This window comes from Lissotriton helveticus, chromosome 5_1 (genome assembly GCF_964261635.1).
Source record: "Lissotriton helveticus chromosome 5_1, aLisHel1.1, whole genome shotgun sequence".
Classification (NCBI taxonomy): Eukaryota; Metazoa; Chordata; class Amphibia; order Caudata; family Salamandridae; genus Lissotriton; species Lissotriton helveticus.
The window spans coordinates 861,352,368-861,367,842 of record NC_136065.1 but is presented as its reverse complement, the minus strand read 5'-3'; the positions used below and the strand labels follow the sequence as shown (position 1 = coordinate 861,367,842).

The 15,475-nt window shown below is 46.3% G+C and overlaps 1 protein-coding gene across 5 annotated transcripts in view; it reads left to right on the top strand.

Moving 5' to 3' along the window:
* ARHGEF10L (Rho guanine nucleotide exchange factor 10 like) overlaps nt 1-15,193 on the top strand; it is a 640,241-nt gene extending 625,048 nt beyond the window's left edge. For 3 of the 5 annotated variants that reach the window (XM_078643336.1, XM_078643335.1, XM_078643338.1), the window contains 2 exons: nt 6,932-7,054; nt 12,696-15,193. In XM_078643336.1, coding sequence (XP_078499462.1) covers nt 6,932-7,054; nt 12,696-13,222 — 650 coding nt within the window. In that variant the 3' untranslated portion in view covers nt 13,223-15,193. The remainder of the gene's footprint in view (nt 1-6,931; nt 7,055-12,695) is intronic. The other 2 variants (XM_078643337.1, XM_078643339.1) reach the window with 1 other exon arrangement.
* The last annotated feature ends 282 nt before the right edge of the window (nt 15,194-15,475 follow it).

Here is a 15,475-nt window from a genome sequence, read left to right as displayed (position 1 = left end):
CTTCAATGCATGCTTAGAGAAATAGAGTAGGTTTCATATGAGAAAGGAGACAATAAACAATGCGTCTAGCTCTAGCATTTAAAAGGTAATGATCCGAAGCATGTTCAGTGCTTTCTGTTGAGTCAAAAGCTACAGTTAATGTATTGCTAATGTTCTGAACTCTTCTCAAATGTGCGGTTTGGGTCCAGCCACTGAATGGATGCAGTAGTGAGAGGTGCCAACCCGCTCTAGCATTACAGTCCTGCTGTCTCCTTAGGTCCAGACAATAGGTTAATAAATTAGCACAGCAATATGTACTTTCAGACTGCAACTGGGAATGTCACAAAATGTGGTGAAGGTATCTGGTTAGTGGACATGTATATTGAGGGATTTGTAAAAAAAAGTTACAAGTACTCTTTAGCTCGGAGGCTCTGGCTACAAGGGCATTTTCAGGGGCCATTGTCTGTACACTGATTGGCTGCAGTGCCAGGGTGTACTTGATCTAGATAGGCCCAAGTGTCAGAGCGTGCAGGTCACGGTCGCATTTACTTGTTGGCAGGGGTATGTGTCCCAACAGGCAGTTGGGAATGAAGAATTTGGAAGCCTGGGACAAAGTAACTTAAATAAACTTGCAGGGCCAAAGAGCCCTTATGGTACAAAGGACAGCCTATATACACATTTCAGAGAAAATCCAAAATAGAATCTAACTTCCCAATCACTGGGGGCTTTTGAAACTCCATTTTGGCTTATTTCGAAAATGAGGAAAACCCTTTTCAAAATGTTTGAGGAATTGTAAAAAACACAGAAAAAGAGAATGTTTGTGGAATAAGAAAACTGCACAACAAAACGGGTAAGGAGGAAAATTGTGAGGAGTAATGGAAAGCGAACGACGTGGAAGAGATCCTATTTTATAAATGTGGGGAGAAGTACTAGAGTAAAGGTATGGGTAGCGGTACTGTGGTAAAGGTAGGGGAAGATTTATTGGGAAACAAACGTGTAGATTCACTAGAGTACAAGGATGGGGTGAGGATACTGGTTTGTAAGTAGGGCTGAGGGTATCATGCTGTAGGAGTTAGTAGAAGTAGCAACGCCAGTGCTTAAATTGTAAAGAAACAAAAAATAGTCACAGGAACAACTATATTTCATAGGAAGCCATTGCAGCTTGCACTGCGTACGGTCACCGCCTGCGCAGCCAACTACCAGTACCAACACCACCAACTATCATTACTTTCCTGGAAAGACCATTTGAGCTATACCATATGACCGAAATCTGTAAGAATGACTCGGACAAGCTGGTATTGCCTTTTAACTCTAATCGAATATTGAATATTTAAAAACCCTGCTCATTTCAAAATCGACTGACAGTGCCACCATGTGGTGTACTGCCATAAATATGCCAGTTTTAAAAAAAGATAAGTGCTGCTGCTGACCACTGGCAAACACAGGCACAAATTAGGCACTGACTAATAGTTAGCTTAGGGTGGTAGTGTGAAGGCACAGGCAGGGAGGTAGGTATTAGGACATAGGTTTCATTAGGTACTAAGGTATTTTAAAAAAAATGTTTTAGTGTTTTATATAGCTCAAACTAGACCCAAGACATCGGGTATCTGAGCGCTTTACATGAGCGTTAGTTTAGTTACATATGGACACATTTATTTTTGTTAGGCACGGGGAGATTAAGTGATTTGCCCAGAATCACAGGGTGTTGAGTGTCGTTGTCGAGACTCGAACCCAGTTCGCCAGCTTTGAGGTCGACCGTTCTAGCTGTAAGGCTATGTAGAGTTTAGGATGCGATGCTAGGATAGAGGTACTGGGGTCTAGGTAGAGGCGAAGATACCAGACAATAGGCAGGGTAGTCAATACTAAGAAGTAGGCAGGTACTAGAGCATTAGTAGGAGTTGGGGTAGAGGTACTAGGGTATAAGCATGAATAGAAGTCCTATTATACAAGTTGGATTTAAAGGTACTGTGATATAAATACGCCACTCCACTCTACAACACTGAATTCTGACACTGTAGTCTGCCACTGAATCACTGAACTGTAATCCCTCTACGGCATTCTACTCCCCCCTACTCCACTCTGACACTCTACTCCAACAAATCCAGTGTACAACTCTCTGCTCCCTCGACTCCACTATAGGACACTCCACGCCACTAACTATTAGCCGTGCTGAACAGCAGCCACAGTGGTGTTCAACATGGCAAAAACACATTGCGAAAGCCAATAACTCTTGTATAGGCAAGACCTATTGATTTTGCAATGCTTGTTCAACATTGTCTTTGGGGCCTGTAGTCTGTTGCTTGCAATAGCTAATGTAGGAGTCCTTATTTTCATAACACTTCAGCAGGAGCTGTGGGTTGAAAAACTAGGGTATAGGCCAGGTTAGAGGAGAGCGGTAAATGGAAAAATACATAGTTGAGCTATAAAGGAAAGGACCTAGCTTATGGTACAGGAAGAGATAGGAAGAGAGGAGGACAATAGGGGTGGGGGAGTAACCCTGAAAAACAGAGGGAAAAAATAGGGAACATGTATAGAGGACAGGTCCACAAAAGAGTTCTCGAGCACAGTATCAGCACAAACACTGGTCAAGCCAACAGATCAACAAGGTGAAACCTATTGGCTTTGCCAATGCTTGTTACAGGGATGGGGTCAGTAGTGTTGATAAAGAAAGACCGCTCATGTGGAGAAGCCGTGCTGCAACACCACACGGCCTGGGTTGGGAGTGCTACTGAACTAACACTGTCCCAAGGAGGGGACCCGGAATTGATCTTAAAGTGACACCTGCTGGGCAGGCCTGGAAGCTTAAGTACCAGATCCTGAGGAGCAAAGCTAGACAGGCGCTAGTCTTTGAGTGACACTTAGTGGCCATGGCTGGAAGCGATACTGACGCAGCACAGCACCTCGGGAGCCAAGTAATCTGCTGTCCAGGCCTGGGTGTGCTGCTGCAACAGGCTGAAAAATAAATATTTGCACAAAGGCAAGTGCTACTTATAAGAGCGAAATGTTGGGTGGGTCTGAAGCAATGAGCCGGGCTCATCTGTGGGACTGTGGCCAGAGAGACATTTCTGATATTGTCAAATCCAACACAAGGGTTGTCAAAGAGCATCATTTAGAAGTGTTTGAATGAGTGCTCTGTTTAACTTTATCTGATACTAAAACCGCTGAAGGAACAACCAGCCATAAGATGCACTTTACCCCACCCCTACTGGCGCGTGGTGAGTTTTCTCTGCATACTCAATGGTGCTGGCGGGTGGGAGGATATGAACTAATGCAGTGATGGGAATAGCTTCATCTTGGCGGCGACACCTGAGGTAGTGACCACCATCCAGGTCCCTTAGACCTCGCGCGGGAGTGCGTCCCACTCCCGCGCTCACATTCACGATGCGTCACGGTAACCGGAAGAGGCAGCGCGGGCCGTTCTGCCGCCAATGAGCTAACGTGGAGTGGCACAAAAAACATGTTCGCCGCCGCTGGCCAATTCGCTTTTCATTTCGGTGCCCGGAAAGCGGTGCGGTATTCTGTCCTCGCAGGGAGAAATCACCCATGCGTGCCGCATTTTAAACAGGTGCGTGGAGATTAGAAGGCCCACGAGGTGCATGCAGGGAGCTGCTGGGCCACGCGTGTAGGTTGCCATGACCCTCCTAATCACGTCTATATCCCACTGATCAGCAGCATACTGGTGTGAAATAGCTCACAAACTGCTCATATTTTATGCAATGGACTCTAACCTTATCTCTCCATCACACTCCATCGTAGTAAAAGCCTTAAACCGCTCCCTCTCCGAATCAACAGTGGTCACCGAGCCACAATCTGCGCCCCCCCTCCCCGGCCCCCTTCCACTCTCCAACGTAACATGAGAAAGGATCTTCTCCTCCAGTCCCAGCTGTGTCATCTGAGACATCGGCTGCTCCGCTCCCTCTCTCAGATGCCATCAATGGGATCAGAACCAAAAAGTGCTTCTGGCCCAAACTCACGTCACCGATGTGAACTGACCCAAAAAGTGCTTCCCATCCGACGTCACCAATGGGATCGGGGCACAATCTGCGAACGAACCAAAGCCATCTGGGCAACCTGTGCCATAAACTGTTCCCTCTGCACTGCCACCAGTGCAATCTGCACCATAGTCTGCTCCCGCCACCAGTGCAACATGCGCCATAATCTGCACCCACCACCAGTGCAACCTGCGCCATAAACTGCTCCCTCTGCAGTATTGCCAGTGCAACCTGCGCCATAAACTGCTCCTTCTGCACTGCCACCAGTGCAACCCACACCATAAACTGCTCCCTCTGCAGGATTGCCAGTGCAACCTGTGCCATAAACTGCTCCCTCTGAACTGCCACCAGTGCAGCCTGCGCCATAAACTGCTCCCTCGGAACTGCCACCAGTGCAACCTGGGTCATAAACTGCTCCTTCTGCACTGCCACCAGTGCAATCTACGCCATAAACTGTTCCCTCTGCACTGCCACCAGTGCAACCTGTGCCATAAACTGCTCCCTCTGAACTGCCACTTGTGCAATCTGCTCCATAAAGTGCTTCTGCACTGCCACCAGGGCAGCCAGTGCCATAAACTGCTCCCTCTGCAGTATTATCAGTGCATCAAAAAAATAGGGGGAGGTAGAGGCTAGGTTTATCCTCCTTTCGGATATGTACGTCACAAAAATCGAAAGATTCGAAGAAAACCTGCCCGGGAATAGCAGTATTGGATACAGCAAAACTCCACTGTGATCATTCAGTAGGAAAGATATTTTTATCCTGGAGACCCCTCACCCACCAGGGTTGCCCCTTGGTGGCATGCTTCATCATTGTGGTTCATCCAAATCCTCTATGGATTGAGGCATGCTACGATTTAACGATTACGCAGGAGCACTTATTGGTGTATTAAATGATAAAGGTAGTAAGGTGGGAGGGAGTGGGAAATAAAGTTAAAACTAACTGGCTAGTATGACACATTTTTTATTCCCGCCCCTGGCCGGTAAGGTTAAAATCAGGGGTTGTGACTGAAGGCATGGACTATAATGGGTCAGTTCACTTCAGAAATGATCCGTCAACATGTTTCGAGCCGTTCCCCTTTTGGCTCTTCTTCAGGACTTATAGGAAATCTAATCTCAATAGTACCACTCCTCAAGATCCTCTAATGAGGAAATACTGGGTTGCCTGCCATGCGCATGCACCGAATATACATATGGTTACAAATGAGTCGTTTGGTATATTTAGGACGCTATACTATTGTGTCATGGTCTTTGCCAGGGGTGAGGGGCCTGGTGGCAGTGCACTCTGCGCCATAAACTGCTCCCTCTGAACTGCCCCAAGTGCAAACTGTGCCATAAACTGCTCCCTCTGAACTGCCACCAGTGTGGCCTCAAACAGGTTCCCTCACCCAGGTTACTGTACTACCCGTGGTATGGTAGGAGACCAAGTTTCATGGACACAAGCAACCTAACTTTGTCCTCGTGTTCTGTCTTCATCAATGTAAAGCACTTTTTTGTCGATCCCGATGTGGTCCCTGATAAATAAAACGACATAATAAATAAGTAAGTACATTGAAGCACTGTAGTTGCCCCTGCTATGAAATGCGTGTGCGGTACAAAAGGGGGTGGTGATGGACGGAGCATCTGAACCAATCAAACACTCACACCGAGTCAAAAGATCTGGGTTTAATCCATCACCGTTCTTTAACCCACTCTGCCACCCCAGTTCAGACATGGCTATATGCAAATCAGTCTGACCCTGTGCCTCATGGGAACAGTCCAGCCCGAACTGCCAAGCCATGCCTTCCCTGGACCAGAAACAAGCTTCCGAGGACCGGTTTCTGGCATTGCAGCCTTCTTCAGCCCGGCTTGCTTGAATCCAGTGGCAAAGTGAGCAAGGGACTCACGTCTGAGCATACCCTGCCACACTTATGGCGGCCAAAAGCGGTACAAAAGGGGGTGGTGATGGATGGAGCATCTGAACCAATCAAACACTCACACCGAGTCAAAAGATCTGGGTTTAATCCATCACCGTTCTTTAGCCCACTCTGCCACCCCAGTTCAGACATGGCTATATGCAAATCAGTCTGACCCTGTGCCTCATGGGTACAGTCCAGCCCGAACTGCCAAGCCATGCCTTCCCTGGACCAGAAACAAGCTTCCGAGGACCGGTTTCTGGCATTGCAGCCTTCTTCAGCCCGGCTTGCTTGAATCCAGTGAGCAAGGGACTCACGTCTGAGCATACCCTGCCACACTTATGGAGGCCAAAAGCGGTACAAAAGGGGGTGGTGAAGGACGGAGCATCTGAACCAATCAAACACTCACACCCAGTCAAAAGATCTGGGTTTAATCCATCACCGTTCTGAAATGCGTGTGGGCAGAAAGTTGTGCGAGTTGTTGCCATAGCTAAGATAGGTACACCTCTTGAGGTTTTGAACTAAGACTAGAAGCTCCTGTATTTTTGCTTGGTTTACCTTTAAGTGTGCTGTTAATCCGATGAGGTATGTACACCTATTTTCTTTCCTTTTTGAAAGTTAATATCTTTGATTGGGCACTTTCCTTATGAACTTAGGAGTAACTTGCTTTTTATTGTATTGTATCTGGTTGCACCCTGCTCACAGCTTCTATTATAGCGTGGCCGTTGTTCTGCTCGACTATAGCTCCCTCTGGAGAATGGATGAAGACGCAGGGTCCTATCCAACCACTGCTCGTGGTATTCAGGGTTCTGGGCCTGCAGGCAGAACATGCAGGACCATCTTCCAAATAGACAGATGCTCTGTACAGCCAACAAGACCTGGCGGATAAGCCCCGCCTTTATGACCAGCTCACTCACAGTTATTTCTCATATCATTGTGGCGAATGATACACTGCTGTGAAATGGGAATATGGGGCAGTTTATGGTGGATCATAAGTCTCCCTGCCTGTGCAGTCTTTCTTTTGTGCTTTCTGTTCACTGTAACACTATCTTTGCATTTTCTCCACAGGCCTCAAGGCACTGCGGGTCACCTGCTTGCTGATCTGCCAGGGGCTGCTGTGGGTTGGCACTGACCAGGGCATCCTAGTGGTGTTACCTGTACCTCGGCTGGAGGGGATACCCAAGATCACAGGTGAGTATGCCTCCTGTCCCTGGTGCTCTGGGTCTGAGGCAGGCAGAAAAGCGTCTTAGCTTCTTTGCCTACCGCAGGACGATGGAGGCAAAGCAGGTCTGCACAGTGAGCCAATTCTGGTGCTGAAAAATAGGGGGGGGGGTGGGGGGGTAGGTAGGCCACGCCAGGAAATCCTTGCAGTGGGGAGAACAGGGAGGAGAGCCGGCGGTTTCACTTTTCTTGGAGGTGAAATGGGACTTGTAGCAGGGCATGAGGGTGGCTAGTATGTTCACCAGCCCACTGGTAATTGTTTCACTCTTCTGCAGGGAGTCTCTAAAACTGTCCTTTTTTGTAAAGATGGATGGGCTTTTAACTTCACGAAGCTCACAAGGGTTGAACATAAATTACAGTTGTGCACGTCTGCGGACTCGACAATTCGCACACCCTTAGCATGCAGGCATGTGACCCCCAGCACACCTGCAACCACACCACCTGAGCTTCTCAAATATAGGGAGCCAAGCTTCCCCTGCCCAGCATACCAACCCTCTCCCCCCCGCCCCCACCGGCACACTCGAGGCAGGCTTCCCCTCCCAGGATGTGGTGTTCAAGGGATGCCATGTTGTTTGTGACACTTTCGACCAGCGCCGTCTTTTAGCCACGAGTTACTTCTATTCCGAGACTTGTGGTCTGTATCTAATGGAACAAGTGACATCACAAGTTGCCAATGCAGAGTTCTCTGGGTGTGGCTGCTAGGATTTCCTGGGTGCTTCCTAGACAAGTTAAGACCATTTGTAAGTCATGCCAGCACATTTTTGTGGCCCATCCCCCTCAACTCTCACCTTGCCCATCTAAGTACAGGCAAGCTTCCCATGGACCTCAAATGGATATGGATTCAACCAATACTTTGGGTAGCGGAAGTGACATTGCACATGCTTCAACATTCTTCCCACAAAATTACATTACAGGGTTGACCATGTGCTCAAGAGGGACCAATTTACCCTTTAGCCTTGGTGCCACTGCAGCTGCTGCACCAATTATAGCTATGCCACTGCTTTGTCTCCACGTTTACCCTATTTGAAGCCTCCAGTTTGCTGATGCAAAGCTTGTGAATAAGCAAACCTTGTGAATTGGAAAAGTAAACCGGGCACCAAGTTCCCTGTTATTATCGTTTTAGTACCCCTGTCTTCATGGGTAGCAAGAGCAGGGCCAACGGGCAAGTCAGTGCATCCCTTAATCTATGTACAACTAACCTGCCCTCGCCCTGCTTGAGGGGTTATTGGCAAAGAGATGCTGTATGTGCCACAAAGAGCAGTAAAAATAAAAGAAGGGTCGGCTTTAGTCTAACCCTCACCTTGATCGCTGATGATCATTTTATTTTCTTTAAACCCAATTAAATGCTTCTCCTTCTCCCGTTGTGAAGATGCTTTGAAACCGAAGCCCACAAACCAAATGTGGCCTCCCTTGCACTCAAACTGTCGCTGTTGTCTTTCAGCATAAATAATTCAGGGTTGCTTTTGACTTCACTCCTAAAAACAAACATTGGTGAGCGACCCGAGAAGTTACTGAATATTTTATTTTGTCTACCACAAAGGACGGCTAAATTGTTGGTTTTCTGAGTCGACCGTGGCTTGCCCTCCCTCGGGTCTGTGTCACAGCAGAGGAGCGCAGCCTCACTTCTCTGCTGCCAGTGTCTCCTGACCTGAGCTCACAGCCGCCAACATTTGTCCTGCATGATTCAGAACACGGCAGTGCAGGATGGGGTCTTAGATGGTACGTGTTTAGAGATATATGACGGGGGAGCGGGCATAAAGCCAGATCCCACACACAGAACAAGGACTGACTGACTAACAGGGCTTAATTTATAAAAATATTAGCACCAGGGCACATAGTATTCCATTGCCTCTGGCTCAGCCCACAGCTCCGGCCAATGACAGCATTACCTAATAACCATCACACTAGGTACTTAATTTGTAAAAATATAGGTGCCAGGGTCCTCATCAGAAGGCCACTGCAGTTTGCATCACGCACTGCCCCTGCCAGCGCTGCCAATGACGGCACCAACAGAACTCCTTGCTATCACATTCCCTCAAGTGTGACAACTCAGACTATTCCCGGCCCAGCAAACGGTAAGGATGGTTTGGGTGGAAGATATTAGTAATTTTTAATGTATATTGAATTAATAAAAAACAATGTGGCAGACTGTCAAAGTGCCGGTGTTGACAATTAAGTGCCGGTGTTGTGCACCGGAATCCACTGGCTCAAATTAAGCACTGACCAGTGTAACATTTTGGACTATTCCAGGTCACCCCAGGCTGTAGGGATGGCCTGGAAGTTTTTGTTTTAACATTTTCTTTTCAGTATATTTATTCATGAAACACTCTAAAATAAGCAGGGTGCCAGCATATGGTGTATTCTCATGCATAAATGCTAGTGTTCAGATACAACTGCTGGGGTTGCGCATCCGCACCAACTGCCACAAATTAAGCACTGGTAACTGACTACCCAAATGTCCAAGCAGTTTCATACTCATACTCTGAAATCTATTCACATTTTTGGATTTCACAAAGGTTTGCCAGATTATGAGTGGAAACAGGCAACATTTGTGGATTTCCATGTGTACTCCTGAAGGCATTTTTGAATCTGCATTGGTGACTTACGCTACTGAACACTGCATGGACCCTGATTCCATATGTGAGGGAGAGTTCCGATCCCTCTGCAAATGAGTTTTGTCAAGGATAGGAATAACAAGTTGTGCAATGATTATTGCACCCACGCCCATTCAAGCTTGCTGAAATTACATGGGAAAATGTGCAGTAAAAAAGCACATCATGTGATTTCAGTGCAAAAAATACTGACTCATTTTAATCTCTAATACAGAATAGGAGTTATTTATCACATGTATACCCTACACTTGCACCGGGTTGGGGTATTTCCCTTCCGCCTTACACTCTGGAATGTTTTTACTCTTACACTAATTATAACAGTGTGGGGAGTAGTATGGTGTTTAGCACAAACAACAAAGTAATACCCGAGTTAACATTTATTCTTCTTGTTTGGTGGAAGAGAATCTTTTGACACAAATTCCATTAGATCTTATTGTAAAAAAAAACATACTATACAATTTGTCACAAAGGTTCACAAAATCTCAGGCTCCATGTTGCCTTAATAGAGCATAAATTCGTTTTATTCGTAGTTCATAAGAAAACAGCGCATGTACAACCAGCACGGAAGGGCATTTTCCTTTCTGTGGCGCGTTTGTGCTTTGGAAGTTGAGGAGCAAGGGATGATTCTGTTTGAAAATTTGGTATATCTATGATCCTAATTGGAGTCTTAAGAATTTTGAGTGAGTGTGAGCACATTCGTAGGGACATGGTGTTAAGTGACTAGATGTGGATAAAACCAGATGTTACAATGTTTGTGTGGGGTGAACTGTAGCACTGATGTGCACATATTATCAGACCTCTTACTGGGGATGACACAGTTGACCTTCCAATTGCTGTTTATTAACGACAAACAATTGTACTATCAAAGATAATTTTAAAGCCATGAAGAAGTGGTGAACTATAAATAACAAAAATGTATGCTATTTTAAATGCAACATGGAGCCCGCGATTTTGTGAACAATTGTGACAAATTGTTTATTATGATTTGTTTGCAATATGATCTAATGGAATTTGTGTCAAAAGATTATTTTTTACCAAACAAGAAGATTAAATGTTAATTCAGGTTGAGAGGTATTACCTTGTTGGATATGTTAAATACCATACTACTCCCAGCAGATCAGAGGGCAAACTGGTCTAAAGGGTTGAGTGAGCAGGCCAGGTGTTCAGTGTTCCCCAAATTTGACAAGCATTTACTCCTAGTCTTACGGGTGTACATTTCCGACCAATTCCAAGGTGGAGATGGGTCATAGAAAGTTTTGAGAATATCTAGAAGCTGTAGAGTTAGTAGGTATTCAAACAATGTCCGGGACATCCCCACCCTGGAACTCCTACTTCCACCCATGGGGTAGGATTTATTCACTCGGCCCTACTCCACGATGGAGTGATATTGTGCATGAGTGTATTTACAAGTGCACGGTCCCCTTTTTGAATACTTTGCCCTCATACATCTAGCCATTCACACGTGTAAGGAATGTTTCACAAGCAAACAGCTCTGTGGATCATGGCTTGTGCACTGAAAGGCAGAGTGACGTACAAGTATGCCGGAAGTCGCCCACGGCGACAGCACCAAGGTACCAGGGGCAGAACACAGGCCTCTACAACTCTTGTGGCGCGGGCCCTTCAAGGGGGCTCTATTCAGTCCAAACACATGAATATTTGTAAGATATTAGAGGCTCGGGCTCCTTATCTCATTCTGCGGGGGGGGGGGGGGGAGCATCATTTTGTGTGACGCCACTGCAAGATGCTGCATGCGGTACGGCCTAGATGTATTAGGCTCTGCCATAATGATGCTAATTGTGATATAATTTGGAGCCCCCGACCTTATTCCTTGCCCCCTAAGCAGACCAGCCACATTGATCTCAACTTTTTGAAATTTCTCGTCACACCATTGTTTCCTGACTGTTGCACTGGCCCTAGCGCCTGTAGCAGCAGGCATCTGCATTCAAAAGTTACAACCGGCTTTTACGCCTCTGCTTTCTTACCAATAATACGTTTTTGCATGTGTTCTGCCAATGGTACCAACTGCTATTTCAGTGCTCTGACCCACTTCCCCCTTACGTTTGCCGTAGCTGCCACTTATAACCATTAATATCATGGGCGTCATGCTGCGATTGGGAAGGCTACCTATATAATGTAAATATGGCTTCGTAAGGTGCCACAGAGCTAGCCAACACCAGTTAGCGAGTGTCTTGTGGGCGTGATCATCTGCATTATTCTTAAAAATGCAGTCTTTCCTTCAATACTGAGAGCCTCATATCTCAATCAATTTTCAGCATAGCCCCAGACTATCCCATCAGTTAAAGCAAACCACACTACAGCCTTTGTGTAAAAATTCAGACATTAACGCCACCTAACATTCCAGATGACCTGAGGTTTGAACAAGACACCTCAGCCTGGCCCGGTAACCCTCGAGGAATACTAAATGTATAAGCTACCTAGTTTAGCGCCCCCGCATTCTTCTGAGGTGATAGTGCCAAGTTGTGGTCCTGTTTACTAAATTTCCTGAAAGCCGAGACACTAGGCTGGGCCCACCAGAGCTTTGTTTATTAGTGTCAAAACCTTTGATGTGTTTTTAATGAAGAAGTTTGCGTGCTAACTGAAAACCTTACATTTCTAAATGCCTTTATGTTTTATTTTCCCTTCTCTCCCTCTCACCCACTGTCCCCTGCCCTATTCTCTCTCTGACACAAACCTTCAACGTCACCTTACTCATTGTGCCCATCCTTTTCCCACCATGTCATCGCCCCTAATGACTCGCTAATCTCCCTCTCCCTTTATTACTTTTACCACTGTCATATCATATTTGGCCCTATTTTCTCACTCTGCCATATCACGTTATCCTTTTGCTATCTCTTTCTTTCAATCTGCTATCTTACTCCAATCTTTCCCCCCCACGCTTTTTCTCCATGCTTCTTTCCTTCTCCTCATCTTTACCACACCTCATCTCTACTCACCATGGTTCTCTCTGCTCCCCCCTCCATTCTCTTCCTCTCTTGTAGGTAAAGGGATGGTTTCATTCAATGGCCACAGTGGTCCAGTGGAGTTCTTGGCTATGGGGGTGAGCACTCTGGCTCCTGATGCCTTAAAGAACAGCAAAGAGGATGACGGCAGTGTCGAGTCCATGGGAAATGGGGAAGAGAAACCCTTCTGCGCACCTCAAGAATCACTTCCAGAGAGCCCTGCACCCCGCGACCTTCGCCGGAAGGGGATCTTGCTGCAGTACCGCCTCCGCTCCACTAGTCACCTGCCAGGTCAGATGCTGTCCGTGCGGGAGGCAGCCGAGGCCAACGGGGCCCTCCCAGACCACAGCGAAGAGGACGGCTCCATCTACGAGATGGCTGATGACCCCGATGTCTGGGTTCGGTGTCGGCCATGCACGCGGGACAGTCCTAGGAAAGAGATCATCTCTGTGGTCGTCGTCTCTGGGGGATCTGGTTATCGAAACTTTCACGCCCCATGGCATCAGCCTGCAGGCACTGCAGAGGACAGCACCCTGCTCTTGTGGCAGGTGCCATTGACACTGTAGCAATAATTGCAATTTCCCTAATCCCACTTGCCTAGACATCCCATGGTCCATGACTTGCGGGTTATGCCATTAGTCTGTGGAAGGCTGGTCAAAGTGGATGGTGTGGTGGTGTGTGCAACATATGCTGCGCTTAATCTGGATGCACCTTTTCTCTGTCTTGCAGTTTGGATACCAAGTGCCTCCAAGCAAAAAACACCACCTCTCCACTGTCCTTACAGATATTTATTTGATGAACTGTGTTTCTTCCTGGGTCATTGTACAAAATGTTCACCGTATCTCTGGTCACCAGCCTGGTGTACATTGTCCTAAAGTTTACTGTGCTTTCAATTTTTGAAGGGGTGAAGGATAGTTCCCATCTAAGTAGAATTATTCTAGCCCCCTCTATTGTTCTTTCTGTTGCTGTTCATATGGTATGGTTGCTTCTTCCGTAATATTGGCTTTGCTCGTGACATCATCAGACAACAACCTTTTAAATCACGAACATCCAACGGGGGCTGAGGAGGGTTGAATTAAAGTCATGTTTTCAGGATATTCACATAAGATACGTTTATATACAATGTATGTAGATGGAACTCATGTACCTACTTATTGTGGACATCAGTGATATAACCCAACTTTTGGACAATGGTAATGTCACTCGCTCAAGGGCTGTCTGTCGTATACATGGAGTCTGACTCGCTTTATCAACCTCTTGCTCTTTTCCCTTTTCATTTGCGTTTCTTAGTTCACTCTTTTTCTGTGGACCTTATCCCTGGTTTGTTTTTCAGTAACTCTATTTTTGTCTGTCTACCCTTGCTATATTTCCTCCTAAAGTTCTTTTCTTTTCCCTGGCCGTCTTTCCTTATGTTTGAATCTCGTTTGGGTCTCCAAAACGGTTTCTGAGTTTTAAAACTATATTTTGGAAATATCGTGGCATATTTGTCACTTCCGGTTGTTCTAAATGCCTCTCTTTCACTGGACAGCAGATGTGCTGAGTAGACTAAAACTGTGGTCTGATGATAAACATCACCACTGTACACCAGGTAGGAATCAATCCAGGGAAGCCAATTGATTGTATTGTATGCTTTTTCTTCCAAAGAGGATCTGGTACTCCTGCACTCAGAAGACTTGTACACTGGTGCAATTACAGGGCAAAGCCATTGACCACCACATGAACAGATAGTCGTCCGGAAAGCTTCATGGGACAAGGGAACATGGGGCCGCCCTTTTTGCGTTATGTAAGGTGTGGAGTCCTATATTGGTGCCTAAATAGTATGCACCAGTTATGAATGCATCTCTATCTCGTTTAAATATGTGGACAGGTGTAAACACTGCTCTTAGCGGATCACCACAAATGCCAAACTCTTTACCTTCAGCCCTAGATGCCTTGGGTGGCTGGCATTGCACTTGGAATCCTGATTCTCTTCCAGGTGTGTGTAGGCAAACAGATGGTATGTGTGTAGATTCGGGTGCATGAAAATCCCAGAGCGTCCAGCAAGGATGGAAGAGGCCTACACTATCAAATGCTGTATAGGCCGACACTAATGTTTGCGTTTCTAATCCAAGGTGGACAGTTCCGAGTGGGAATTTGGGATGCCTGCAACATTGCTGATGTTCGTCCAATGCTGCTAGTTTTAAGGCAGTGAGTGACCTATCAGGAAAAGCCTGACATGCAACTTACTCTGAAACTTGAGTACCAGCAACTTATAGGCACCAGTCTGTCAGTCCAAACGTTTGCCTTTCTTGTGTTTTTACTCACAGCTTGAGTTTTAAAAAATAAGGGAATTTTTGTGTGTGTGTGTCTTTTTGGTTCTGCTGATGCCACAGCTCACTCGTACTCCTATTTCCTCCTCTGGGTGATCCAATATTTCCACTGTCTGCTCTTTTCTTCCTGAGTGTACATACTATATATTATAAATGTATAAACGAGGTTTGTATATATGGTGCAGGCAAAGAGGTCAAGCAAGAATAAATCTTGGGAGTCAAAGAGTATATTTTGTTCTGGTGTTGTACTAAGCCGATTCATGGAGCTTGCTGGGCTTTGAAAGAGAGCACCACCGCCTTCTTGAGCTAAACACAGAGAGCATGCAATGTGCAGCACACGAGGAGAAAGCCTTGGTGTGGTGGGCTTCAGCAGAGAGTACCAATCCGACATCTGGTCTGCCGCAGAAGCTACAATTCACAGCTTTAGTTTGGATCTAGGCAACACTTTGAATGCAGATCCAGTTCACACATTAAACCCTTTGGTGCTAACTTGGCATAGAGAATGCCATG